The sequence below is a fragment of the Rhinopithecus bieti genome, unplaced genomic scaffold (assembly GCF_001698545.2).
Source record: "Rhinopithecus bieti isolate Rb0 unplaced genomic scaffold, ASM169854v2 scaffold_3040, whole genome shotgun sequence".
Classification (NCBI taxonomy): domain Eukaryota; kingdom Metazoa; phylum Chordata; class Mammalia; order Primates; family Cercopithecidae; genus Rhinopithecus; species Rhinopithecus bieti.
The window spans coordinates 5335993-5363346 of record NW_016804657.1 but is presented as its reverse complement, the minus strand read 5'-3'; the positions used below and the strand labels follow the sequence as shown (position 1 = coordinate 5363346).

General features: G+C 36.2%; 1 protein-coding gene across 1 annotated transcript in view; it reads right to left on the bottom strand.

Annotated features, from left to right (window-relative positions):
* SYCP1 (synaptonemal complex protein 1) overlaps positions 1-27354 on the bottom strand; it is a 131005-nt gene that overhangs the window by 61990 nt on the left and 41661 nt on the right. Inside the window, 5 exon segments of the mRNA XM_017869585.1 lie at positions 584-654; positions 1472-1589; positions 2988-3091; positions 4035-4139; positions 22076-22137. Coding sequence (XP_017725074.1) covers positions 584-654; positions 1472-1589; positions 2988-3091; positions 4035-4139; positions 22076-22137 — 460 coding nt within the window.

Genomic DNA, 27354 nt, shown 5'->3' with positions numbered 1-27354 from the left:
AAAAAAAAAAAAAAAAAAGTGAAAAACTAAAAAACATAAATATCCAAAAGTAAAAATGACAAAAATAATGTCATTAATCCACCTGAATGACTGGTAGATGGACATAAAATAGATGACTGTGAAAAAACATAAAAACATTAATAATGCTAAAAATAATATTAAATGGAAAAACCACATATAAAATTATGTGTGTATGGTTATAAGCAATAACCAAATACATTCTTTAAAATAGAGTGGGTATAAATACTCCAGTATTATAATCATTCATATGATTAGAAGTAATTTTTAAGATTTCTATATTTTATGAAATATGATTAATATATTTTCTTAAATATTAAAGAATGAGAAGGTTTATGATGTTTTAAAATTTCTGTCTAATCTCACTAGCTTTTAACACTAAGCACAAAGTAGACATTATTATAATTTTATTTTAAGCAGGATTCCACAACAGTGATTTATGTCTAATTTTTACTTTATACAATATTCAACATCAGTCCAATTTAAATTAATGATAACAAGTTAATAGAAAAGAAATATCAAAATATTTTGCCAGACCAAAAAAAGGCCAATTTGTTAGTCTTGCCTTAACTGGGTTTCTGTTTCTTCCAGATTTTCTATTTGTTTCAACATCCTTTCTTCTTGCTTTTTGTTATTCTAAAGAAATAACGTTGTTTATATCAATTATTTTGTTTAAACAAAAATAAAATTAAACTACTATTTAAGACCTTTATCTGTCAGTATAAAATTTATTTAGTTATATATAAAGCAAAAAAAAATAGGCTTTTCAACTTGTATAGTTTCATACTACATTTTAAGCCTTACTTTAATTATTCTCCCAACAATCCCTATACAATAGTTAACAAAACAAGTCTCATTTGGTTTTCCAGTGTTACTTTAAGTCTGTATCCTTTATTCATATTGTCACTTCAAGTAATGTTTTCCATTCATTGTTACCTACTGAACTCATAATTCATCTTTTAAGACCAAAATCAATGCTATATTCTCTCAGAAGCCTTCTTTTTATCCAAAGCAGAAGTGATCCTGCAAACTCTGATAACACTTTGTCCCACTAACAACACATATGACACACTGTTTTGCTTAAGCTATGTGAGAAATTACTATTTTTATTAAGTCAAAAGTTCTTAAAGAGAAAGGGTGACATTTTATTCATCATTGTATCCTCCACAATCTTATATGACTTAATAAATACCTATTGACTAGATGGTTTTTAAAAATCTTGATGCCTAAAATTAGATTAACTTGTTCTAGGAGTCACCTCCACACTAATCAGAGGGTAGCCTCTGTTACCCATTACCACCCTATAAGACCAATATGCATATTTTTCTTCTAAAACAAAGTTTTAGCTCTAAAGTAATCAGACTTTAAAGTTCAAAGGATCTTTCGAGGTCATCTATTCTAACCTACTAATTGGAAGAAAACTAAGTCACCAGCACTTTCTTTTTCAACTCACATTAATATCTTCTTGCTGATTCTTGAGTTCTAGGGTCATATCACTTGTTTCCTGTGTGAGTTCTTTGTTTTCTAGTGAAAGCTTGTTGCAGTGTGAAGTTAATTCAGTATTCTTAAGCCTATTTTTTTTAAAAAAGGCATACCAAAATATTTACAAATGAAATGACATAATATGGAATTTAATTCAACATAATGATAGGGGAAAGGGATGATGGACGGGGGGAAAAACATGAAACAAAATTGACTATTGGTTTATAATTCCTGAAGCCGGGTGATAGTTGATCATTACATTATTCCCTCTAATATTTTTGAAATTTTTCTTTACTAAATTTTCAAATGTCACACAATATATTTCCTTGCATGTTCCCTGTATGCTCATCCTTTCATACTTTCCACAAATTTTGAAAAGTACATTATTTTCTTCAATAATTTTTTCCTCTCCATTAGACTGTCCCTTAGAAGTTAATTCAAATTTCCTATAACTTGATTAAAGTAGTACATGAGGCATGAGCTGTGTTTAATTAAGATATTTTCATTAAAAAAAAAACCTAAGTTTAACTTTTGTGCACAACACCTAATTTGCTCTTAAAAGATTTCAAATGTTCTACCTTGGAAGAGAGATTATTGTTGTATTGGTTACATCCAATATCAATTTTAAATGAAGGCAGAGGAGTATGTGGCTCTACGGAGTGATTTTAGGAGCATCTATTATCTATTTCTATTTAATGATACTGGAAATTCATCAAAGAGGAGATAAAGCGTTTCACTAAGCCATGAAAAGTTGAAAAGCAAATATACTAAGGATAACAAATGTACATTAAAATACAAATAACTAATCAGTCCATTCATTAAAAGGGACATTAGTTAATAGGTGAGTTTTACCTAGGGCCCTTAAAAAGGTACTATTGAAAAGGTACCAGAAATAGAAAATTAGATAAAAAGGAAAGGAGAGGATGCTGCATAAACTGTTTACTTTTCTTATTTAACCTAGTACTGAGAAGCCACCAAAAGGGGAAAATCATGCTCACCACCACTAGACTGGCTACTTGAATTTACTTTTCTCTGAGTAATAATACAATAATAATTTCCCCCGCATTCTCTCCAAATTAAACTTACTGAGTAGGTAAAATCATCCAATTCAATATTTTATTTGGATAATATAAGAAATAAATTTTATTTTGACACTTTATCAACAAAAACCTATAAAATAATTTAGCAAAACAACCAAAACAACTAGTTAGAACTGAAAATGATTACTTTTATGAGGAACTAAATACCTCTAAGAAAAGGAGCACATTGATGTAAAGTGTTTCTAAGCTTTGCGGTGCACTCTTTTTCATGTCAGTGATATGTACTTTCCTTAGCAATGAAATTAGCACATTATTTAGATCCTTAAGAATAAAAATACAATTTCAAATACATTCAAATAAATATTAAATATAATTAAATTATTATTTATCACCAGAAAGCTTAGGAATTGAGTACATAAGCTATTCTTAGATAAATGGAAAACATACTTCTCATTTTCAAGCTCAGTTTTCAGATCTTTAACCTCTTTTGAATAATACTGTTCACTTGTGGTAATGGCAGTTAATTGTATTTCCAAATCATGTACTTCTTTCTGCAAAATAAACATATATAACTATGGCAAGTGTTTTTCCAATTTTCTCATTTAAAAGGTATATTCACTGAGTAATTAAATCATATATTTGGCAAAAATTGGGCAGGTTATGTCAAATATTTTAAATGAGTAAATTTAAAGTGAATAATCACTATAATCACTATAATTTTAAACCAATGAACAATGACATATTCAATGTAAGTAAATTCTATCTTGATATTGTAAAATTCAACCAGAAAAGTTACATGTTATAAAATATTCTTATCACTCTGCCAAGTAATTAATTTCAATTAAAATTTTATATTATCAAGGAGAAATATATTAATTGATGAAATCAGGTAGTATCTTAAAAAACTAAAACATTATTACAAAAAGACAAGATGTAATTCTGTCATGGACTGGAAACATACTTTAAAATACAAATTCTAAAACTATAACATGAGCACTATAAAAAGTACTATAAACTAAGAACCTAACTTAATGAAGGCTAAATTTCAAATGTACCAATTAAGAAATACTTGGCTAGGCATGGTGGTGTGCCCCTATAATCCTAGCTACTTGAGGGGATGATCCAGGAAGCACAAGGTTCAAAGCTAGTGTGCAATTACTGTGCATTTGAATTAGCTACTTCACTCCAGCCTGGGCAACATAGCGAGACTCTGTCTCAAAAGAAAAAATACTCAAGACATCAAGAAATATAACTATTATAAACCACAGCATAATGCATCATATTGATCTTTTAAATGTTGATCTTTCTCACATTATAATGTGGAGGTTGTCTAGATGTGTTTTAAATCAATCATAAACACATTAATGTAATAACAAATGCTTTGAAAGGAATTTTGTGAAGAAATCTTTAACAAAACAAATACTTATACCATAATTCATAAATCTATATTCTATTAACAAAATATTTAAAATAAAAATGTTTCCTTAAACAAACCTCTCTGGCTTGGAGAAGACCAATTAGTTCTTGTTCTGTTCCTTTTAATTCTTCAGCAATCTTCTCAAATTGTTTGTTTTCATATAAAAGCTTTTCCTTTTCTCCCTATTTATAAATATTAACAAATCAGGAGTACCAAACCATACACATATTCAAAGTAATCAAACTGGCCAAATGGAGCTATGGAAAGATCTATGAGCTTCCCCCTGGCTAAAATTCTTTAAAAAGAGAAAATTAGTCAATATTAAGTAAATTCAAAGACTAAACATGATGACAGACAATTCAATAGACACAGCCCCGGAACACAATAATTAATTCTTTAGTTAGAGATGATTAATTTCTCATCATTCCTTCTACTATCCGACACAGCATATATTTATGAACTCACTTTTTACTTTGTCTTCCCAAGCACAACATCACAACAATTTTATAAAAGGCCTCACAATAAAAGGTCCTATATTATTAATTATAAAAACTACTAATTGTAGTTAAGGAGTTTGAATTTTATCTATAGACAGTGTGGAATCATCATAAATTTTACTGTAACAATATAACATCATCATATTTGTAATTTTAAAAGATAACACTAGCAACAGTGCACAAGAAAGCTTAAGTAGGGTGAACCTAAAAACAAGAAAGCCAGTAATGAGACTACTGTGCCAAAACAAATGCAAGAAGAAAAGTGTTTAAATTATGTCAAGGGCTGTGGAGACAGACTGATAACAATAACCATGGTTTCATGCTTTCGAATGACTTCTATATGAGCAGCCCTCACTAGATGCTTAAAATATATTTTCATTCTTCACACTACCCTATGGAAGTCAGATTTTTGTGTCTCAATTTGACAGAGCAAAAATAGAAGCAGTCTTTTAGCTTTTAGTATGTCACTATAATCTCATGCTCAAAGACCAACTCTCCCACTGAAAACTTCTATAAACTCTGGACAAAATACATAAATACATATAAATATATGTATGTGTGTGTGTGTGTGTGTGTGTGTGTGTGTGTGTGTAGATGGCAAGGCAGAAAGAGAGAGAAAGAAGGAAGGAGGGAGAGAGAGAGAGACAGAGAGATAACCTAAGGATTTTAACAAGTGAAAAAAGAAAAATTGGCTCAAGCCTGTAATCCCAGCACTTTGGGAGGCCGAGACGGGTGGATCACGAGGTCAGGAGATCGAGACCATCCTGGCTAACACGGTGAAACCCCGTCTCTACTAAAAAATACAAAATACTAGCCGGGCGAGGTGGCAGGCGCCTGTAGTCCCAGCTACTCGGGAGGCTGAGGCAGGAGAATGGCGTGAACCCGGGAGGCGGAGCTTGCAGTGAGCTGAGATCTGGCCACTGCACTCCAGCCCGGGCGACAGAGCGAGACTCCGTCTCAAAAAAAAAAAAAAAAAAAAAAAAAAAAAAAAAAATTAACACAAGTGGCTGAAGAGGAGTGAGTTTGTCAGTTTGTGGTAGCTTTGTCCCAATGGTGAAACGTCACTGCTAAGCAGTGTGGTATAGGCAGCTTAAACTACAATAGAAATCCCACCATCTCGGCCGGGCACGGTGGCTCAAGCCTGTAATCCCAGCACTTTGGGAGGCCGAGACAGGCGGATCACGAGGTCAGGAGATCGAGACCATCCTGGCTAACACAGTGAAACCCCGTCTCTACTAAAAAATACAAAAAAACTAGCTGGGCGAGGTGGTGGGCGCCTGTAGTCCCAGCTACTCGGGAGGCTGAGGCAGGAGAATGGCGTGAACCCGGGAGGCGGAGCTTGCAGTGAGCTGAGATCCAGCCACTGCATTCCAGCCTGGGCGACAGAGCGAGACTCCGTCTCAAAAAAAAAAAAAAAAAGAAATCCCACCATCTCACTTGCTAGAGGAACCTGGTAGAACCAGGCAAAGGAGCCCTGGGAACCATGACCAGCTGTCGGAATATAAAGGAGAAATCATACAGAACAAAGAACCACCGAAAGTAATCTCCTGATTCCATGTATGAATACTATACAAATTTAAAAACAACCCATGAAGCATACATTCATATACAGAGTCAAAAAAAGTACACCAAAGGCTTAGAGAATTAAGATTTGAAGCACCATTCATAGAAGGTGAGATAAAGTTTATTTCTTAATCTAGCAAGCTAATTGATAGATAAAACAAAAACATTTACATTATTCAGAAGAATATAATAGAACCTACATAATATAACCTTCACAATGTCCTGAATATAATCCAAAATTATTCAATATACAAAGAACTGGTAAAATGTCAACATTCTCAAGGGAAAAGGCAACAAATATATACTAACCCCAGTATAATCAAGATGTGAGAACTTTATCAGATGAGAACTTTAATGCAGCTAATTCAAGTATGCTCAATCAGGTATAGGAAATACTCTTAAAATGAATAAAAAGATAGAACATCTAAGGAAAGAAATAGAAAATAAGAAAGATGGAAATTTTAGAACTGGTAAAAAAAAAAAGGTCATTGGACGCTCATAGGAGCACAATGGAGATTACAAGGAAAGAGATAGTAAATCTGACTATCAGAACAACAGAAATGATAGTCTGAAGAACAGAGAGGAAAAATATTGAAATAAAATGAATAGCACCTCAGGAACCCATGGAACAATATAAAAAGATCAAATCAATGTATAATTGTAATCTTAAAAGGAGAAGACAGCAAAATAGGGCAGAAAATATTTAAATGGCCAAAACTTCCCATATTTGAAGAAAGTTAAAAATTTACAGATTTATGAAGTGCAGTGAAACTCAAATATAATAATTCAACTTCCCTTACATACTGCTGAAAAATCAAAGTTAAGGAGAAAATCTTCAAAGTATGTGGGTCTCTCATTAGAAAACATGGAGGATCAAAGACAATAAGACATCATCTTTAAGGTGCTGAAAGAAACAAAACTGTCAACCCACAATCCTATACCTAAAAAATGAAATAAAATTCTTCCAGAATGAAGAGTAAATACATAATATATTCAAAAAGAAAAACTAAGAAAATTTGTCAGCAGCAAAACCGCACTACAAGAAATACTATGGGAAGTTCTTCAGGCTGAAGGAGAACAATATTAGAGGTAAATGTGGATCTTTAGGAAAAAATAAAGAATATCACAACTGATAAATATTGGAGTAAATATAAAAGATCATTTTTCCTCAAGTTATTTAAAAAAACATATGACTACTAAAGCAAAAATTATAGCTGTCTTATGAAGATGTAAATGCATGTAGGTGTAATATATATGACAACTCTGGCACAAAGGACAAAGTGGGAAAAGGACATAAATAGTCAAAAAGTTTCAACATTCAACATGAAGTGGTACAATATTAACTCATTATAGACAAGGTAATGGATACACATTGTAATCCCTAGAACAGCCACAAAAATAAATGTAGAGAAGTATAGATAAAATACCAGTAGATACATTAAAATGGAATACCAAAAAATATTCAAATAACCCAAAAGAAGGCAGAGAGTTTAAAAGAGGAACAAAATGAAAGGAGTAAACAGAAAACAACTTTTAAATAGTAAATCTAATCTAGCCACATCAACACTTAAACAGCAATTTTTAAAGGTATCTATGGCCTAAATTCTCCAATTAGTAGTGATTGTCGAAGTGCATAAAGAAGGAAGACCCAATTATATGCAGTCTATATATAAGCACATATGTACAAGTATAAAGTCAAATGTAGGTTAAAGATATACCATGCAAACAACAAGCATAAGAAACATGGAGTGGCTATAAAAATATGTTAAAATAGACTTTAAAACAAAAAAGTATTATCAGAAATAGAGGGCATTTAATTATAATCAAACGGTCAATTCATCAAGAAGATACGGCAGTTATATATAAATGTGAAATTTATAGCAGAAGTTCAAAACACATGAAGCAATCACTGATAGAATTAAAGAGATAAACAAACAATTCCAAAATTGTATTAGTTTTAACACTCTTCTCTCAATAAATAATATAATTAGACCCAAAATTCAATTAAAACATATATTTGTACAACACCATCAGCCAACTGAACCTAATTGACAATTATAGAACACTCTACCTAACAATAGCAGAATACATATTATTTTCAGTGCACATGGAACATTCACTAAGATATATCATATCCTGATATATAAAACAAACCTTAATAATTTTTTAAAAGTATATTCTCTGACCGTAACAAAGTTAAACTAGGAAAGAATAACAAAAAATAACAGGAAATTCTCCAAATACATGGAAATTAAACAACAGACTTCTAAATGGGATCAAAGGAAAATCCTCAAGAGAAATTTAAAAATATTTTAATCTAAATGAGAATACAACATATAAAAATTTGTGAAATACAGTTGAAAAGGTGACTAGAGGAAATTTACAGTATGCAAATGCTTATAGAAAAGAAAGGTCTCAAAACAATCTAAACTTCCACCTTAGGAATCTAGAAAGAGAGCAAAATAAACTCAAAGCAGCAGAAGGAAGGAAATAATAAAGACATGAGCAGAAAACAATGAGATTGAAAACAGAAAAACAATAGAAAGAATCAATGAAATATAAACTAATTATTTGAAAAGATCTATAAAATTAAGAAACCTCTATCAAGACTAACAAAAAAGGGGCCAGGCACTGTGGCTCACACTTGTTCTTTGGGAGGTCAAGGCGGGTGCATCATTTGAGGTCAGGAGTTCAAGATCAGCCTGGCCAATATGGTGAAATCCCATCTCTACTAAAAATACAAAAAATTAGTACGGTGTGGTGGTGCATGCCTGTAATCCCAGCTACTCAGGAGGCTGAAGCAGGAGAATCACTTGAACCCAGGAGGTGTAGGCTGCAGTGAGCCTAGATCATGCCACTGCACTCCAACCTGGGTGACAGAACAAGACTCTATCTCCAAAAAAAAAAAAAAAACAAGACAAAAAAGAGAAATGACACAACAACCAGTATCAGTAACAAAAGAAGGTAATCCTATAGACCGTACAGATATTAAAAGGATAACAGGAAAACTACAAAAAATCCTATGTACAGAAATTTGACAACTTGGGTGAAATGAACTAATTCCTTTAAAACCAAAAACTACCAAAATCATTCAAGATTAAACAGGTAACCTGCATAGTTCTATAACAATAAAGAAAAATAAATCCATACTGAAGACCTTGCCAAAAAGAAATCTCCAGGCCCAAGTGGTTTCACTAGAGAATTCTACCAAACACTTAAAGAAGAAATTATAACAATTCTACACAATCTCTTCCAGAAAACAGAAAGAAACAAAAGCTTCTATGGAGCCTAAAACAACTCTATTTTGGAAGCTAATCTACCACGTTGGCTTCTACTTAACCCCTGTTCCAGAAAGGCCTCTAAGATTTCCAGTTTATCTATTGTTCCTTGTGTACAAGAAGGTACTTCCAGTAAATTCTGCACTTAGGGCATATTCCTAGTATTGCCTCTGAAGCACATGTGCCCCTCCTTTAAGGTATATAATCCTTGGGTCTGGAGGATAATGATGCAGGGGTTCATTATCTTGTCTTGCCCCCACTTGAGACACACATGGCTTCTATTTGTAAGTCCCTATTAAACTTTTCCAAGAAACTGGATTTGTAAGCTTCTTTCTTCAGCCTCTAAGCTTCTTTGAACTTTGGGATAGGTTTGCAAAGACCTGCCTCTGTGAAACAGCTTCTCAGTTCATTTTATAAAGCCAGCATTACTTTGTCTCCAAAACCAGACATAGAGAGCAAAACAAAAGATATCTATAGACCAATATCTCTTATGAACTCAAATATAAGAATCCTCAGCAAAATATTAACAAATAAAATTCAGTAATACAGAAAAAAGTACAATACTCAACACCAAATGGGGTTTATCCTGGAAATGCAAGGCTCATTCAATATTTGTAAATCAATGTCTATACCACATTAATGGTCTGAAGAAGAAAAACCACATGATCATATAAATTGACACAGAAAAAGCATTTGACACAATTCAACATCAATTCATAATAAAAACTTTCAGTGAACTAGAAATACAAGGGAACTTTCTACAAAAAACCTGCAAGTAACATCATAACTTAATGGTAAAACACTGAATGTTTTTCTCTTAAGATCAGGATATCAAAGATTTATAAGCTCACCACTGTTATTCAGCATACTGGAAGTCTGAGCCCAAGCAATAAGGCAAGAAAAAGAAATCAAATGCCTATTTGGTAGTTATTTAAAATACCTGCAAAAAGAGAAGTACTTAGGTATAAACCTAATATAACATTTACAGTACTGTATGCTGAAAACTGCAAAATGCTAATGAAATAAATTATTATAAAGAATATCTATATAAATAGAAACAGATACTATGTTCATGTACTCAACATACTAATGATGTCAGTTCAACCCAAATTAATCCATATATTTCACACAATTCCAACAACAATTTCAGCGAGTGTTTTTTAAGGTATAGAAAAGCTAATTCTAGGCTGGGTGTGGTGGCTCACGCCTGTAATCCCAGCACTTTGGGAGGCCGAGGCAGGTGGATCACGAGGTCAGGAGATCGAGACCATCCTGCCTAATACGGTGAAACCCCATCTCTACTACAAATACAAAAAATTAGCTGGGCGTGGTAGTGGGTGCCTGTAGTCCCAGCTGCTCGGGAGGCTGAGGCAGGAGAATGGCATGAACCCGGGAGGTGGAGCTTGCAGTGAGCTGAGATCACGCCACTACACTCCAGCCTGGGCAACACAGTGAGGCTCCATCTCAAAAAAAAAAAAAAAGAAAAGAAAAAAAGAAAAGCTAATTCTAAAATTTATATGGAAATGTAAAGGAACTAGAATAGCTAAAACAATTTTGAAAATGAATAATAAAGTTGGAGGAATCACATTACCCAATTCTAAGACTTAGTATTAAATCTAAAGTAATCAAGACACTACAATATTGGCAAATGAATAGACAAATGCACCAAGACAATATATGAGAGCCCAGAAATAGACCCATGCAAACATGGCCAGTTGATTTTTTTAATAAATGTGCAAAAGCAATTCAATGGAGAAAGAAGAGTATTTTTAACAAGTGGTAATGTCATCCTACGTCACTTTTTCTTACTACTACTACCACCTCCCAGAGGAAGCCACCATCATCTCTCCTCTGGCTACTGTGATTGTCTGTCTACTCTTAACTGTTTTACCTGAATATACTTTTCTCCTTCAGGCCAAATGTGCTTTTTGAAATGCAAATCTGATCAAGTCACTCCCTGCTAAAATTATCTGGAGTGTCCCATTCCTCTTAGGATAAATACAAAATTCCTTTGATATGATTTACAAGGCCATGAATTGTAAGGCTCCTATCTAACTCTCCAGCAGCATCTTTCACTTCATCATGTATTCACCATACTCCCTCCCATGAAAAAAATTCTTAGCGTGTTTCCTCTATCTGATATGCTGTATTTTTTTCTCCAGAATTCAGTTCAATCCTTACTTCTTCAAAAAAGCCTATTCTAATCGAACTACTTCAAATCCTTTTATCATAGGCCTCATCATACTATGAACTAATTCCTTAATGCCCTTGTCACCATTGTAATGTTACATTTCAATGAGTGACTGAATTTAAGTGTGACTATTTGATCACTGTCATTCCATGAAGGCAGTATATGCATTCATTTGCTCCCCACTGTATCCCCAGAGTTTTAGCATAAATACAACTCAACAAATGTTTGTTTTTGTTTTTCAGACAGGTTCCACTCTGTTGCCCAGGCTGGAGTGCAGTGGTTTGATCTCCGCTCACTGCAACCTCCACCTCCCAGGCTCAAGCAATTCTCATGTCTCAGCCTCCCGAGTAGCTGGGATTGCAGACACACCACCACCACGCCCAGTTAATTTTTGTATTTTTAGTAGAGACAGGGTTTTGCCATACTGTCTAGGCCAATCTCAAACTCCTGGCCTCAAGTGATCTGCTCACCTCAGCCCCTCAAAGTGCTGACATTACAGGTGTGAGCCACCATGCCCAGCTGAAAAACTCAACAAATGTTTGTTAAATGAGTAAATGAATTATTGTATTTATTCCTCACAATCACCCTATGAAATATGTACAATTATTTTCTCCATTTCATAGATGGAAAAACTGAGGCATCAAGAGTTTAAACTGCTCTTGGTCATATAGCTAGCAAGTAAAGAGCTGCACACCAATCAAGACATTCTGATCCTGAGAATCCGGATATTAATTGTTGTTCATATATAATGAGACGGCCAAGTAAAAAGAGCACCCTGGAGAACTTCCGACCAGCCTGCCTACTGGAAGGACAGGACGGGGCCTCAGGAAGTTCATGCCGTTTGCATGGGTGGATGAGCTTGACCCCTTCTGCTCTTATGTGGCAACCAGGGATTCATTCTGTGATACAGAAAGCCTGCTAGCAGGACTCTCTTTGCTGAGAGTCCCTGTGGGCCTTTTTGTCCTTTTCACCCAATAAACCCTGCCCTACTCACCCTTCAAAGTGTCTGCAAGCCTAATCTTTCCTGATTCTGTGACAAGAATCCGGTTTTTTCCTACAACATACTGTTTGCAAAACATAAGGCTTGAGAAAGGGTTAGTGAGAAGCAAACCAAAAAAAAAAAAAAAAAAAAAAAACTTTTTCTCTTTTGCTTCTAAGTCTTTTTTCCTTTGGATTTCTTCTGAGGATAAAGGAAACTGTGCCCCCACTCCTATTGCTCCCGGAGATGCGGAATGTCGGCCTCAGTCCAACCCAGCCTTTCCATGGCCTTTTCTGTCTTTTTTTGGTACAGATGGGTGAGCAGCAGTTCCCTGCCACCCTCCCCTCCCTGCTAGGGCTGGGATGCATGACCCAAGGGCCTCGCGAGGCTGGCTGGCATTCCCTGCCAAGCGCCCGTGGAGTCTCCCACTCTCCCAGCCAGGGAGTCCAGCTCCATCCCACAGCAATTATGCTTCTCTCCCTAGTGGAGGAAAAACTGGCATAAGAATAATAGGTTCTTCCCCAGGCATCCTTTTCTCTTCTCCACCCTGTCAGCAGTTAACATAGCCCTGCATCTAAGCTGTCTCATCCTTTTCTCTACCTTGTCAGCAGGTAACTTTTAAACGAGGTTTTTTTCTTTTTGGAAGACATTTTGCTGGGCCGGGAATGATGGGGATCACTATTTATATTTTCTGTAGTTTTAGTTGTGAGAAAGGATTTGTGAGGTTCGTCTTAAGCTGCAACCAATCTAGTGTGCTTTGCATGACTTTCTGTATAGTCCGCAGCAAACTTTGCTGCAGGCCTCCATCTTGTTGTCCTTGGGAGCAAGACCTGTAACCACATGGCAATGTTTTATTCTAGCCTCTGCCATTTTACAATGGTGGCCCCAGATTCAATCCTAGCTTAGCAAATGAGTCCTTTATGGTTTCATATCTGCATAACCTTTTGCTGCTTACTGACTCTCTTTCCCTCCATGAACTGCCTTGGATTTTCCTTTCTCTAAGCCTTTAGTAAAGTTTGAAAGCCAAAAGTATTGGCAGCTTGGCCCAACTAAAGTTGGCTAATAATGGAGTTAAAAGGATTTTCTTAAGGAGCACTCAGCTTAATTAAAGTGGATGTCCAAGTTATAGTTCTATTTATAAGGCCTTTTATGTTTTCCTTTTATTGGACCTTGTTTTCTGGAAAAGGGTTTTTTTCAGTTGACTGAATTATTTTTCTTGATTTTGCTTTGCCACTTTTAATGCACATCTGAGTGGGGAGAGACCTCTGTCATCCTCATGGAACCCCAGGAATTAAAAGTAGGTAGATCCCTCTCCCCATTTGAAAAAATCTTATGACAACTGGGGTTTTCTTCTGCCTGCCTATGTAGTTACATATGTGTGATGTCTCTAAAAAGAGCTCTAATTAATTGGCCTAAAGGAAGATAAGTGCTTGTATCAAATATTTTTAAAAACGAAGATAAAAGCTGTGGTACCTTTCAGTTCATATAACTTTAATCTTTGTAAAATAAAGAATGACTTAAAGATTATTGGTAAAAAGCAGATGTCATCAAAATATAAATAGGTGGACTAAATTACGCAGGTCAGATGCAAGGTTTGTTAAGTGTTTTAAGGTTATAAACTGCTTTTTGGTTTTGAGAACTGTTCAACTTGGTAAGGCATGGGGACATATGGAACTAACCACACCCTTAATTATGCAGGAAGGAGTCAAACCTTAGCTGCTCCTAGCACATACTCAAAACAACTTCCAGATTTTACATTGAAGTTAAAAATTGCTAAAAGTTGCCATCATGACATATAATTGAGACTACTGGAAATAGATTTACATGTGAGGTGTGTAAGAACAGTAAAATGTGTTTTTAATAAAAGGTTATAAGAGGCTACATACAGTGCCTCATGCCTGTAATCCCAGCACTTCGGGAGGCGGAGGGAGGTGGATCACTTGTGGTCAGGAGATTGAGACCAGCCTGGCCAACATGGCAAAACCCCATCTCTATGAAAAATACAAAAATTAGCCAGGCATGGTGGTGGGCAACTATAATCCCAGCTACTAGGGAGGCTTAGGCAGAAGAATCACTTGAACCTGGGAGACGGAGGTTGCAGTGAGCTGAGATCATGCCACCACACTCCAGCCTGGGTGACAGAGCGAAATTCCATCTCAAAAAAAAAAAAAAAGTTTATAAGAAGGCATTAAAAATCTAAATTCTTACCTAAGATTAAAGAATTGTTTCAAAGTAGATAAAAGTTCATACAAGTGGTGGAAGGATTGTAAAATTAATCTTGCAAAAATTCTGTGTGTGCATATATTGACTAAATTTAAAAGGGTACTATAAGGTTTTTCTGTAAATTGAGCTTTAAAATAAAAGCACAAGAAGGTATCCGTAAGGCACTAATCTGCTCTTTAGCAAAATTTGTAACAGGTTATAGAAGTTTCTGAATCATGATTTTGGCAAAATAAATGATTTATGTAATCTGGAATTCTATTTTATAACATTAAGTGTTTTAAACCTCTAACATATTTAACAGGCTTCCCAAAATCAAACTTCCGTTTCAAAATTGCCTTTCCTGATGCCAGACTTTTCCGATGCTTCAGAAGGGCCTCTGAAGTATCCAGAAAAGAGGTAAACAGGATTATGTGACATGTTTAGTTACATAGGATTGCCAAAATGGTGTTCAATATTCTTTTTTCTTTTCTTTTTTTTTTTTTTTTTTGAGACGGAGTCTCGCTCTGTCACCCAGGCTGGAGTGCTGTGGCCGGATCTCAGCTCACTGCAAGCTCCGCCTCCCGGGTTCACGCCATTCTCCTGCCTCAGCCTCCCGGGTAGCTGGGACTTACAGGCGCCGCCACCTCGCCCTGCTAGTTTTTTGTAGTTTTTAGTAGAGACGGGGTTTCACCATGTTAGCCAGGATGGTCTCGATCTCCTGACCTCGTGATCCACCCGTCTCGGCCTCCCAAAGTGCTGGGATTACAGGCTTGAGCCACCGCGCCTGGCCTCAATATTCTTTAGGTTACATTTTGGTGAATAATACTAATATATGTTCCCAAATTGTATGGGATTTCTGAAATTCTAATGTCTAAGTATGCTATCAATCACAATTAAGGTTAAGTTATTGTAAACCAAGGAGATACCAAACTTCTTTGTCAGTTGTGTTTCTAATTGTAACTACCCTGGGCATTTCATTATTCACAATTGTTGTCTTGTTTTAATTCTTTTCAAAAGATGGTTTATAATAAGCTATAGAACTTTGACAAGTGCTCTCAAATACAGGTCTGATAACTTTGAAGATTATGACACAGGAATAAAGGGAAATGTACAGAATTCAAAAAGAGCTAAAATGTTCATGAGTATCAAGGAAAACAAAAGCTAACTGAATGAATTCAGAAAACTGAAGCAATCTTTTTGACTTTTGCTTAGCATATTGCTGATACTTGTTTTGTTTTTCAGAATGAAGGAAACATTCTGGACTATTTACAGCCTTTAATAATTGAGTAAGGTATACTCTTGTGAACAAAATTTAGAGCATGTTTGTTTCTCTCTGCCTGGTTCCTCTAGAATTTGGAAACTATCTGTGAGTATTCTTAACTTATGGCAATATAGTTGTTTGCATCAGTGCAATAAGAATCCATTTTCTTTTGCAACAGGATGCAATTAAAGAAACTGGTTGTTTCACCAAGGCTTTGACTGGAAGGGTATGCTTCCCATTAAGGAATCAAACTTGACTTGCAGAGCCAATAAAAGCCCCTTGGGAAAAAAACTGGCCTTACACCCTTGTCTGCACAGCCCCTGTACAGGGTTCCTGACCTGTGGTCAGTAAAGAATGTCACTTTCTAACAAGCCAGAAGTTCCAAGTGTATCTTGGGACCTTAGGAGGAGAGGATCACCCAACTCAGAGGTATTTGAGGATAGAAACCCATGGCTGGGCTTAGCTTTAAAAGGTCTTGTCTGAGATTCCTTGTGGAACACAGTACCATCAAAGTCAATCTGGAAGTCCTATGTAGAAATAGTTATTCTTGCTGTACTTTATGCAAAAAATCAGGCCAAGTATAAGACTAAAGTCTATTTTGCAAACAACTGAGTCCTGTCATGATTTGTTTCTTTAACAAAAATGAGGACTAGAGAGAAATTATGTTTCAAAACTTATCATACATTTGTCATTACATTCTAAATTCATTAGTTGTTTTTAAGTTTTGCCTACATTTTAGACTAACCCTGCTTGTTCCTATGAACCAACCAGCATTCTCCAGATGCAGTTCAGAAGGAAGAAAGGGGATGGGTAATGTAAAATCTGGATCAATATTCTAGCTCTGAGCAACTATCTTGCAAATCCAGACAGATGATGGGAATAAATAGGGTGCCCATCACCTGGAGGTTTCTTTTTTGGGAAAGTAAGACCAAGGGAGCTAGCCAAAGCCAAGCACAATGCACCCAAATCTTAGCAAGCATAATGATAGCCACCAGTTATCTGGGCGTGTCACAAGACATCCTTTTCTCTTCTTTGTTGGAGGAAAACTTAATTCCACAGTGTTACCTTAGCATTCAGCTTACAATAAGGAGTCCATGCAACACCCCTGAGACACGTTTTGGTCCCAAACTCAATTCCAAGGTTTGGGTCAAAGCACTAGGAAAGAAAACTGGATCCAGAGGCAGACAATAATGGAAGTTAAAAGGCATACTACAGGTGAGTGTGGCTGATTCCTGCCAATTAAGCCAAGCTTCCCATTTCATAGATAAAGTCTACGCTAGTATCCATGACATAAATGAGGTCTAGGGAATTCAAAGGCTACTGACAGCAGGAGAGATATAGCATATGTGGGTAAGAGCTGATACTTCCACCCTCTAGGTTCCCCTGTTAAAATGAGTGAAAGCCACTAAAACACCAATGGGTGGTACCCCATCATGCCTGCCAGGACTCAGGGATGCAAGAACAGAGGAAAGAAACAGGAATGCCTCACTTTCCCTCCCTCACATATCCCAGGTATTTGCTAGGAAGAGAAAGGAACCAGGGATGCCTGCTCTCTTTTTCTAGATGAATAACCATTCATCTTCAGTCTGCACCCCTTTCAAATGCATCCTGAATTCCTGGGACTCCTTTGGAAAAAAAAAAAAAACCTTCTTTTTTCCTTTTTCCTCCTCTCTTCTCTCTTCACTGATAGGTAATTGTGTGTTCGTACTATGGGAGACTCCCCTCAGATGCATCCTCCAAATTGGGAAGTTAATTTCTCAAACCTTAAACTGGTCGGTTTAGGATTGGGCTCAGGGGAAGGGAACCCAGAAGCCTGACATACCAGCAAAAAGGTAAAAGCTTTTCTTACCAGTCAGGCTTTTGGCCCCCCTTTCCCCATGCAAACTGGTAAAAGGCCTTGGGATTTTTGAGCTGTCCTTACTGCCCACCCCACATTTCATTGTGATACATATTTTCTAATAACCCTGTTTGTGTCTTCTCACCTTCAGGCCATCAAACTCCAAAACGGTCATGCAACTCAGACATTGGCCCCTTTTGCCAGGAATCCTTAGATATGTCTCTGAGGGAGATTTGACTGCTATTTTCCCAAAACAGAACCTCCTGTCAGTAGGAAGCAGTTAAGATTGGTCTTTGTCCATATCCTTATCCTTATTCTAATGGCAGTTAGATGTACTTCTTTAGAGTGGAGAATGAGACAGCCAAGTAAAAAGGTCTTCCCGGAGAACCTCCGACCAGTCTGTGCACTGGGAGAACAGGGTGGGGCCTTGGGAAGTTCATGCCATTTGCAAGAAAGAGGCGCCTGGCCCCTTCTATTCCTGTGTGGTAACTGGTGATTCAATCTGTGAGGCAGAAAGCTTGTTAGCAGGACTCTCACGTTGCTGACAGTCCCTGATTCCCTTTTTTCACTTTTCACCAAATAAAACTGATCTACANAAAGGGTATTCAATTATGAAAAGAGGAAGCCAAATTGTCCCTGTTTGCAGATGACATGATTGTATATTTACAAAACCCCATCATCTCAGCCCAAAATCCCCTTAAGCTAATAAGCAACTTCAGCAAAGTCTCAGGATACAAAATAAATGTGCAGAAATCACAAGCATTCCTATAAACCAGTAACAGACAAACAGCCAAATCATGAGTGAGCTCCCATTCACAATTACTACAAAGAGAATAAAATACCTAGGAATCCAACTTACAAGGGATGTGAAGGACCTTTTGAAGGAGAACTACTAACCACTGCTCAATGAAATAAAAGAGGACACAAACAAATGGAAGAACATTCCATGCTCACGGACAGGAAGAATCAATATCATGAAAATGGCCGTAGTGCCCAAAGTAATTTATAGATTCAATGCCATCCCCTTTAAGCTACCAATGACTTTCTTCACAGAATTGGAAAAAACTAAAGTTCATATGGAACCAAAAAAGAGCCCACATAGCCAAGACAATCCTATGCAAAAAGAACAAAGCTGGGGGCCTCACGCTATCTGACTTCAAACTATACTACAAGGCTACAGTAACCAAAACAGTTTTGGTACTGGTACCAAAACAGAGATATAGACCAATGGAACACAACAGAGGCCCCAGAAATAACACCACACATCTACAACCATCTGATCTTTGACACACCTGACAAAAGCAGTGGGGAAAGGATTCCCTATTTAATAAATGGTGCTGGGAAAACTGGCTAGCCATATGTAGAAAGCAGAAACTGGATCCCTTCCTCACACCTTATATGAAAATTACATCAAGATAGATTAAAGACTTAAATGTAAGACTTAAAACCATAAAAACCCTAGAAGAAAACCTAGGCAATACCATATAGGACATAGGCATGGGTAAAGACTTCATGACTAAAACACCAAAAGCAAGGGCAACAAAAGCCAAAATTGACAAATGGGATCTAATTAAACAGCTTCTGCACAGCAAAAGAAATTACCATCAGAGTGAACAGGCAACCTACAGAATGGGAGAAAATTTTTGCAGTCTACCCATCTGACAAAGGGCTAATGTCCAGAATCTACAAAGAACTCAAACAATTTACAAGAAAAAACAACCCCATCAAAAAATGGCCAAAGGATATGAACAGACATTTCTCAAAAAAAGACATTTATGTAGCCAACGGACATACAAAAAAATGCTCATCATCTCTGCTCATCAGAGAAATGCAAATCAAAACCACAATGAGATACTATTTCACGTCAGTTAGAATGGCGATCATTAAAAAACCAGGAAACAACAGATGCTAGAGAGGATGTGGAGAAATAGGAATAGTTTTACACTATCGCTGGGAATGTAAATTAGCTTAACCATTGTGGAATACAGTGTGGCGATTCCTCAAGGATCTAGAACTAGAAATACCATTTGACCCAGTGATCCCATTACTGGGTATATACCCAAAGGATTATAAATCAACACATGCACATGTATGTTTATTGCATCACTATTCACAATAGCAAAGACTTGGAACCAACCCAAATGCCGATTAATGACAGACTGGATAAAGAAAATGTGGCACATGTACACCATGGAATACTATGCAGCCATAAAAAAGGATGAGTTCATGTCTTTTGCAGGGACATGGATGAAGCTAGAAACCATCATTCTCAGCAAACTATCACAAGTACAGAAAACCAAACACAGCATATTCTCATTAATAAGTGGGAGTTGAACAATGAGAACCTGGACACAGGAAGGGGAACATCACACACCAGGGCCTGTCATGGGTTGGGGAGACAGTTTTACGTACTCCTTTCTAATTTGTATATATTTATTTTTCTTGCCAGAACCTCCAATACAATGTTGAATAGGTGTGGTAAGAGCAGACATTGTTCTTGACACTGCCTTTCATCAGTAAATAGGATGCTAGCTGTAGGTATTTTGTAGATGTTCTTTACCAGATTGGAGAAGTCCTCATCTATTCCTAGTTTGCTGAAAGTTTTTTTTTAATCATGAATGAGTGTGAAATTCTGTCAAATGTCTTTCTGCAACTATTGAGATAATTATATTATTTTTCTCCTTTGTTACTTGATACAGTAAATTACACAGATAGCTCAAATTTTAAACCAACCTTACATTTCTGATAAATCCCATTCTTGATCAATTGTTTGATGTAATATGATCTTTATCATGTATTAAAATCTAGATTAGATTCACTAATACTTTATTAATAATTTTATATTTATACTCATATTCATAGGGATATTGGTCTGTAATTTTCTTTTATTCATAGGGATATTGGTCTGTAATTTTCCTTTATTATAATATCTCTGTTAGGATTTGGTATCAAAAACCTACTTGAAAATTGTTTTCACTCTTCTATTTTTTGGAAAGATTTGTGGAAGACTGGTATTATTTCTTCCTAAAGTGTTCGACAGAATTTACCAGTGAAATCGTCCATGCAGAAGTGAATCATTATATAAAAGCCAATGCTTTAGTATTCATTCAACAAATATTTATAAAGTGTTACAAAGTGTCCCTTTCTCTACTAAGTACTAGAGTCACAAGGTAAACAAGACAAACGCTCCTAAACCTTATTGAAACATACATTCATTCCACTATTTATTTATTGAGCACCTACTATGTGCCAGCCACTATGCTAGATAAGGAGTCTAAAGGGTGAATAAAGCCTTAAATAGTAATACCAAAAATAAGTGGATTTCATTTGTGATAAGTGTTATAAAGGAAAAATTCAGGGTGCTATGGAAATAAGCCATACAAAGACCTAAACCTAGCCTGGAGTATCAAGAGAGGTTTCATAAAGCAGTGACATTTAAGCTAAGACCTGTATAAGCATGCATTAATAAATCTGAAAGCACTGAAAACATTATTATTAGTTGCAAACAGTTTGTCCCAGAGCAATTAAATGGAGAAAAGAAAAGTATTTTAAAATAATGCTTCCAAGGGACAGAAGAAGTAGGAGCTGCAAAATCAGGTAGAGATGTGATAGGTAAACACAAAATCAATTAATCAGTCATCATAAACAATATTATTTTCTACATCAGGGGCCAGAAAACTGCAGTATGCAAGACAAATTCAAGTCTCTTTTCCTAGATCCTTAAGCTAGGAATGGTTTTATATTTTACAAGGTTCTTAAAATAAAAGAGAGAAGGCAAAAGGAGGAGAAGAAGAGAAGAGAGACCATGTATGACCCACCAACTGTAAAATATTTACTATCTAGTCCTCTAAAGAAAGTTTGCTGACCCATGTTCTATACACGGCAATCAATTAAAATATAATGAAATTTTACCCTACATCTTCACTGTAGGTAGAATAAACATGATTCTACCTGAACATTAAACATAGGTACTGAATATATATCATACACCTTTTTCAAAATTGCATCTTTATTGTTCAAAGGGTACAACATCCAAAATTACCAAATTTACAATCAGTTACATAACATGCAAATTTGATCTTAGTGTGCTATCAGCACATATTCAAATGATATAAACAGCTTGATGAAGACAGTTAACAAGGTATATAAAATTGGTATAAAATGCATCTTTACTTAAAACCAAATATAATTTTACATTTTGCTGAAAAAATTAGTATAAAACATCTATAGTGTGAGAGTCTGTAAGTCAAGGGATTCAATATTCTTCTGAAAAGTAATTGCTATATATTAATAGGAAAGACTATACTTACCAAGGCTTTTTTCAATTCTTCAAGTTCTACTTCTTTGTTATTTGTAAGCTTAGTCATCTCTTCTAAAATAAGCAAAAAAAAAAGTGTTAAAAAGCTGGATTAAAATAATAGGAAAAGAGACAGAAGGAACAAGCATAATACTATGCAAAAGGGAAAAATCAAGAGAGGTAAATGCAACTAGAGCAATGTAAAGCATAGAGGAAGTCCAAATCTAACTATGCAAAGCTAATTAAAGATAAATATTAATAGTGATGTTTCTATAAAGTTAATGCCATTGCCAAATAACCCAACATTCACAAAGCAAAATAAGCAATAAATCTATATAAAATATATTTGAAATGAGGTCAGAATGCACATTTACCTTCAGCTCATCACTGTCTAAACATCTGACCTTTTAATCGTCATTCCAAACTTAAAAGAAGTGACTCTCTTTTTTCAAGCTAATTCTGAGCATTGTACTTTGGATTTCAACATTCCCACCTCCTGTGAGACTCTGCTCTTATACTACCAATATACACAGATTCTATGTAGAGGAATCTTTAATTTCCCCTATCTCGTCCAAACATTCTATTTGAATATAAAACAATATCTGACCTTTCTGCTCTTTCAAGCAACTATCAAATTTCTTAGTTTGTTTTGCCAACAAATTCCTATTTGTTACCTACACATCTCATTTTGAACTCCAAGTAAAACTAATGCCTATCACCATAATAATAAAATTATCATCTTAAAGATCACCAATAACCATTTTGTGATACAATTCTTAAGTCTTCATCATTGTGGAAGTTTGTACTATTTGATACTATTAACTTTTCCCGTTTTTTCCTCTTTGATTTTGCACTATTCATATTTCCTGTTTCCTCTCTAACTCCTGCTGTTGTTTTCTTTGCTGACAGCCTTCTTTCTTGCCATCCTAAAAAATAAAGCCCAATGTTTTTCTTTCTACACTTCCATGAGTTCAACATTATGCTAATAAATTGAAAATCTTTCCAGCCCAAGCCTCCCCATTTTCAACTTTCTTATATTTTAACCTGCCCACAAAAAATGAAACCAAAAAAGAACTGCTTACAGAGTTCCCTAATATGGCCAGCTGTCAGCTAAAACTTTATTATGTCTGAAATATTGTCCTTCCTCACTGTTAAGGGTCATTATTGATTACTGGAGATGTAATAGACTTACTGAAAATTTCTCAAACTCTGTACATTTTTAAAAACACTTGTAATAATTGTCCACAGTCTTTAAGGAAAATTAACAAAATATAAAATGTCAATAGAATCCAAAAGAAAAACCTGACATATACGTAGCTTATTTAACCAGAAAGTGTTATTTCAGGTCAAAATACTTAATTTTAAAACTCAAAACTGATTAAAGACAGTGGACTGAGCATGTTTCTATATGCTCTCTCACCCCAATCCCACAAAATTAGGAAAAAAGGTACAAGAAAAAATATATATAAAAGAACAACATTAACAAAATAAGAGAATATCATTAACAAACCAGAAAATTAAGGAATCATTGGAGGAAAAAAAAAGTCACACTAATTCAATGAAGGCTATATGGAACAAGACCAAGTGACCATACCTCTCACCACAAAGCCTACCTCAGGATAAAGTAAGGATCCTAGGAATTTGGGTGGCAGACGAGGTAGTGTTCCAAATAGCTCATTATTCTTAAGCAGGATAAACATCCCCTATAGTAAAAGACAAGCCACTATGTCCACCTTTCCACACAGCAACTCCCACTCACTCCCATAATCAGAAGAATTAGATTGTAATACACAGTGGGAAAAGATGAATACTTATACATAGATGAGTCAACAATCAGGTACCAACAATTTGTGAAGAAAAGCAAAACAATGAAAAAGAAAGCTCCAAATTAAACTGTGAAAAAAACTAAAACCCAAAGAAAAAGAGTTAATAGAGTAAACAGAAACAGATATTTAACTAAGTATAATGTTCCAATAGGATACCAGATCCCTGAAATAGATTACCTAGAGCTCTTAGAAATTTAAAATTTGACAACTGAGATTTTTAAAATAGCAAAACAGACATAAAATTTAAAGATTGAATTAGCAAGGGAGAAACAAATTTAGATAGATAGAGATAGAGATAGAGATAGAGATAGAGATACAGATACAGATACAGATACAGATACAGATACAGATACAGATACAGATACAGATACAGACACAGACAGAAATAGGATAGAGATATCTCCCAATTCAGGAAAAAGAACAAAGAGGTAGAAAATGTAAGACGAACGTTTAAAAACCAGAGAGGCTTCAAGATGGCTAATTAGAGGCATCTGCCCACTCACCTCCTCCACAAAGAAGAACTAAATTAGTGAGTAGATAATTACACTTCAAATAGATCCTCTAAGAACACTGAAATTCAACAGAGATGTGTCAGGAAACACCTAAGGCAAGGAAGGAGAGGGAAGTGAGGCAGCCTGCTCAGGATGGGCTGGGAGCCTGGAAAGACTCCCTAATCCAGGGAAAGGGTAAGTGAGAAAGCCCCAACTATCCACAGTCCCACTGCAGACTCCTGCAATCCTAGCCATTGTAGACTCCTTTGGGCCCTGAGATTAACACAGGTAGCTGACTAGAGATCTCACAAAGGCATTGCTCCAGAGAGGGAGTTCATGTTGAGTCCCACCCACCCTCTGAGTTCTAAGCAGCTATAGCACAGTGCCATTTTGAGAGCCCAGCCCCCAGGAGTCTACATCTTACTCTGAGGCCCAACAACCCCTGCATCTTCATATCCCTGGAGCCCCACTGATATACCCCCCAGCCAATACTCACTGCTGACTACTGCCATCAAGACTGAAGTGCACCCCACTGGCAGCAACCCTGCCCCCTACCAACAGCAGGACTGCTGCACATCTTCCCGTGCCCCAGGGAAAGTCTCCCCCTCCCGCAGCTGCTACTACTGGCTGCTGCTGCTGGAGCCATAGCATAAGCCAATGGCATCAATTCCCATGTCCACTCCAGCAGCAGGGCCATCACACATTTGCAACCCACACCCCAAGGACACGCTACCTTGCTTCACAGCCACAACCCACTGCCACTTGCGCGCTTACCAGGTGAAGCCAGAGCCACTAGCAGGCAACTCATGTCAGTCAGTGGGGTGTCACATAACCTCATTGCTCCCAGCAGTGGGGTCACATACCCTGAGTACAGGCTCACAGACAGCTGATGCCTGGGGCTGAAGTGCACACTCCTCAGAGGCCTGCCTATAGCTGCTGCCATCTACAACAATCCCATCATCCCTGGCAACAGGGCCATAGCACACTTGCACATACTCTTAAGGGCAGGCTCCCCCAGCTCACCACAACTGCTGCAGCACTCACCTGAATGCTCCACCAGGGGCGTAGGAACCACCCCACCCTGCCCACCGGAGCCAGCACCTATAAACACAACTAGGAAGCCTGAAGAGAGGCCCACCATGACTACCTCTGCTCCCTCAAGTGCCTGAGTACACTGTCCAAGAGCCTAGGGGATCACACTGCCCCATCCACCACCATTAGCACCTAAGCACTCCTCCTGGGTGCCTGACGAAGGGTCAGCCAGGCCTGCCACTACCACCACAGCTGGCACTCACCCACATGCACTTGCCTGTAGGCTGGAGACTGGCCCACACAGTCCATTGCAGCCACCGCATTGCATCATTTTTATTTCCTTCATAGCACTTATCCCAATTTATAATTAAATATTTATTTGTGATTATTTGTTTTGTATGTTTCTCCAAGAAGAATGCAAACCTCGTGAGAACAAAGACATGTCTGTTACATTCCTCATTACGTATCCAAGGCTAAATAAGGAATAAATATCTAAGCCTTACTTCAATAGTTATTATATTATATATCTAATAATCAAAGCAGAAGCAATAGAACGTACTAGGAGGGGAATCTGTTACATAACCAAATTGAAAGCAAAGATGGATCCAGATATGGAAAAATGAGTACAAGAATAAGACACATTTACAGCAACATTAGATTAAATTGAAGAGGGGCAATGTATGAAGCAGCAAAAAAAAAACTGTAGCAAGTTAAGAAACTGGGAAAAAACTGCCAAAGATTTCCTATTGCAATTGACTTCAACTCACTTGGTATGCAGTACTCCCACTCTTTAAATGAACAATGAAAAGATAACTGATATCTAAATAGTTTGAACTTAGACAATGAGATGCCGCTTAAATTTGCCACATAGAATAATCAGATTTGTATTTTTAAAGAAACACTCTAGCAGCAATGTAGAAAATGATCAAAAGGTGGCTATCCTAGAAACAAAAGGACTGATTCTCAAGCTATTGTAACTATAATAGCACTGGTCAAAGATGTCTGACCTAAAAGAGCAGTACATAGGTTAAAAGTGTTTTGAGGATTGAGACTGCTGAAGAAATAATGGAAGACCGCTTTAACCAAGATGTAAGCCTAAGAAAATACCATCAAGGAAGAATGTAAAGTGTAGCCAGGAAACAAAGAAGAATGAGAGCTGTTGGGGTAAGAAAAGGGATTTTAAAGAAAGGTAAAGCAAACAGAAGCTTAGTTAAATATAGCAAGGGATGAACAAAGATTAGGACAAACGGGGGTAATGTGAAGCACGGATTGATGATTAATCTTACAAATACAATTTTGGTACCATTATGTTCTTTACATGCATCCTGAAATTCTAAAACCAAGAAAGAGAAAATGAGGAATTGAACTGCTCTAGGACTGTGGAAATCAAGAAAAGGAAGATATTCAAATGATAGTTAAGAGGAACTTTTAAGTTAGTTATATTTTATGAGTTAGGTGTCAAGGAACACCAGATAACCAATTAGCAGTAAAGCATAAGGGAAAGAGAATAGTACAGAATATCCTTCAAGATTTCTGGTTTTGAGACTATATTGTCACCCAAAGAAGTTCAGTACCTATGTCATTGTTAATGCTACTTTCCTACACATGATGTTTCCTACACTCCTTCATTCTCTACAACTATCCGAAGCCTTAAAGCCTACTTTTAAATTTAAATCTACCTTTTCCATAAAGCCTTTTCCAACTATGCAGTACACATTGCTATCTCAGGCTTCCTCTTGGTATCAGTATTAACATACCTCCATCAATAAGAAATCTATAAGCATTCACCAAAAATATATAAGTATGTATAAAATACAAATGCATATTTATATTTACATAAATGTATAATCAATGTTATAAATGTTTGTAAATATAAATTTATAAAATAATATGTATTATAGTATTCATTATAAAACAAATTTAAAATATAAAAATAAATAAAA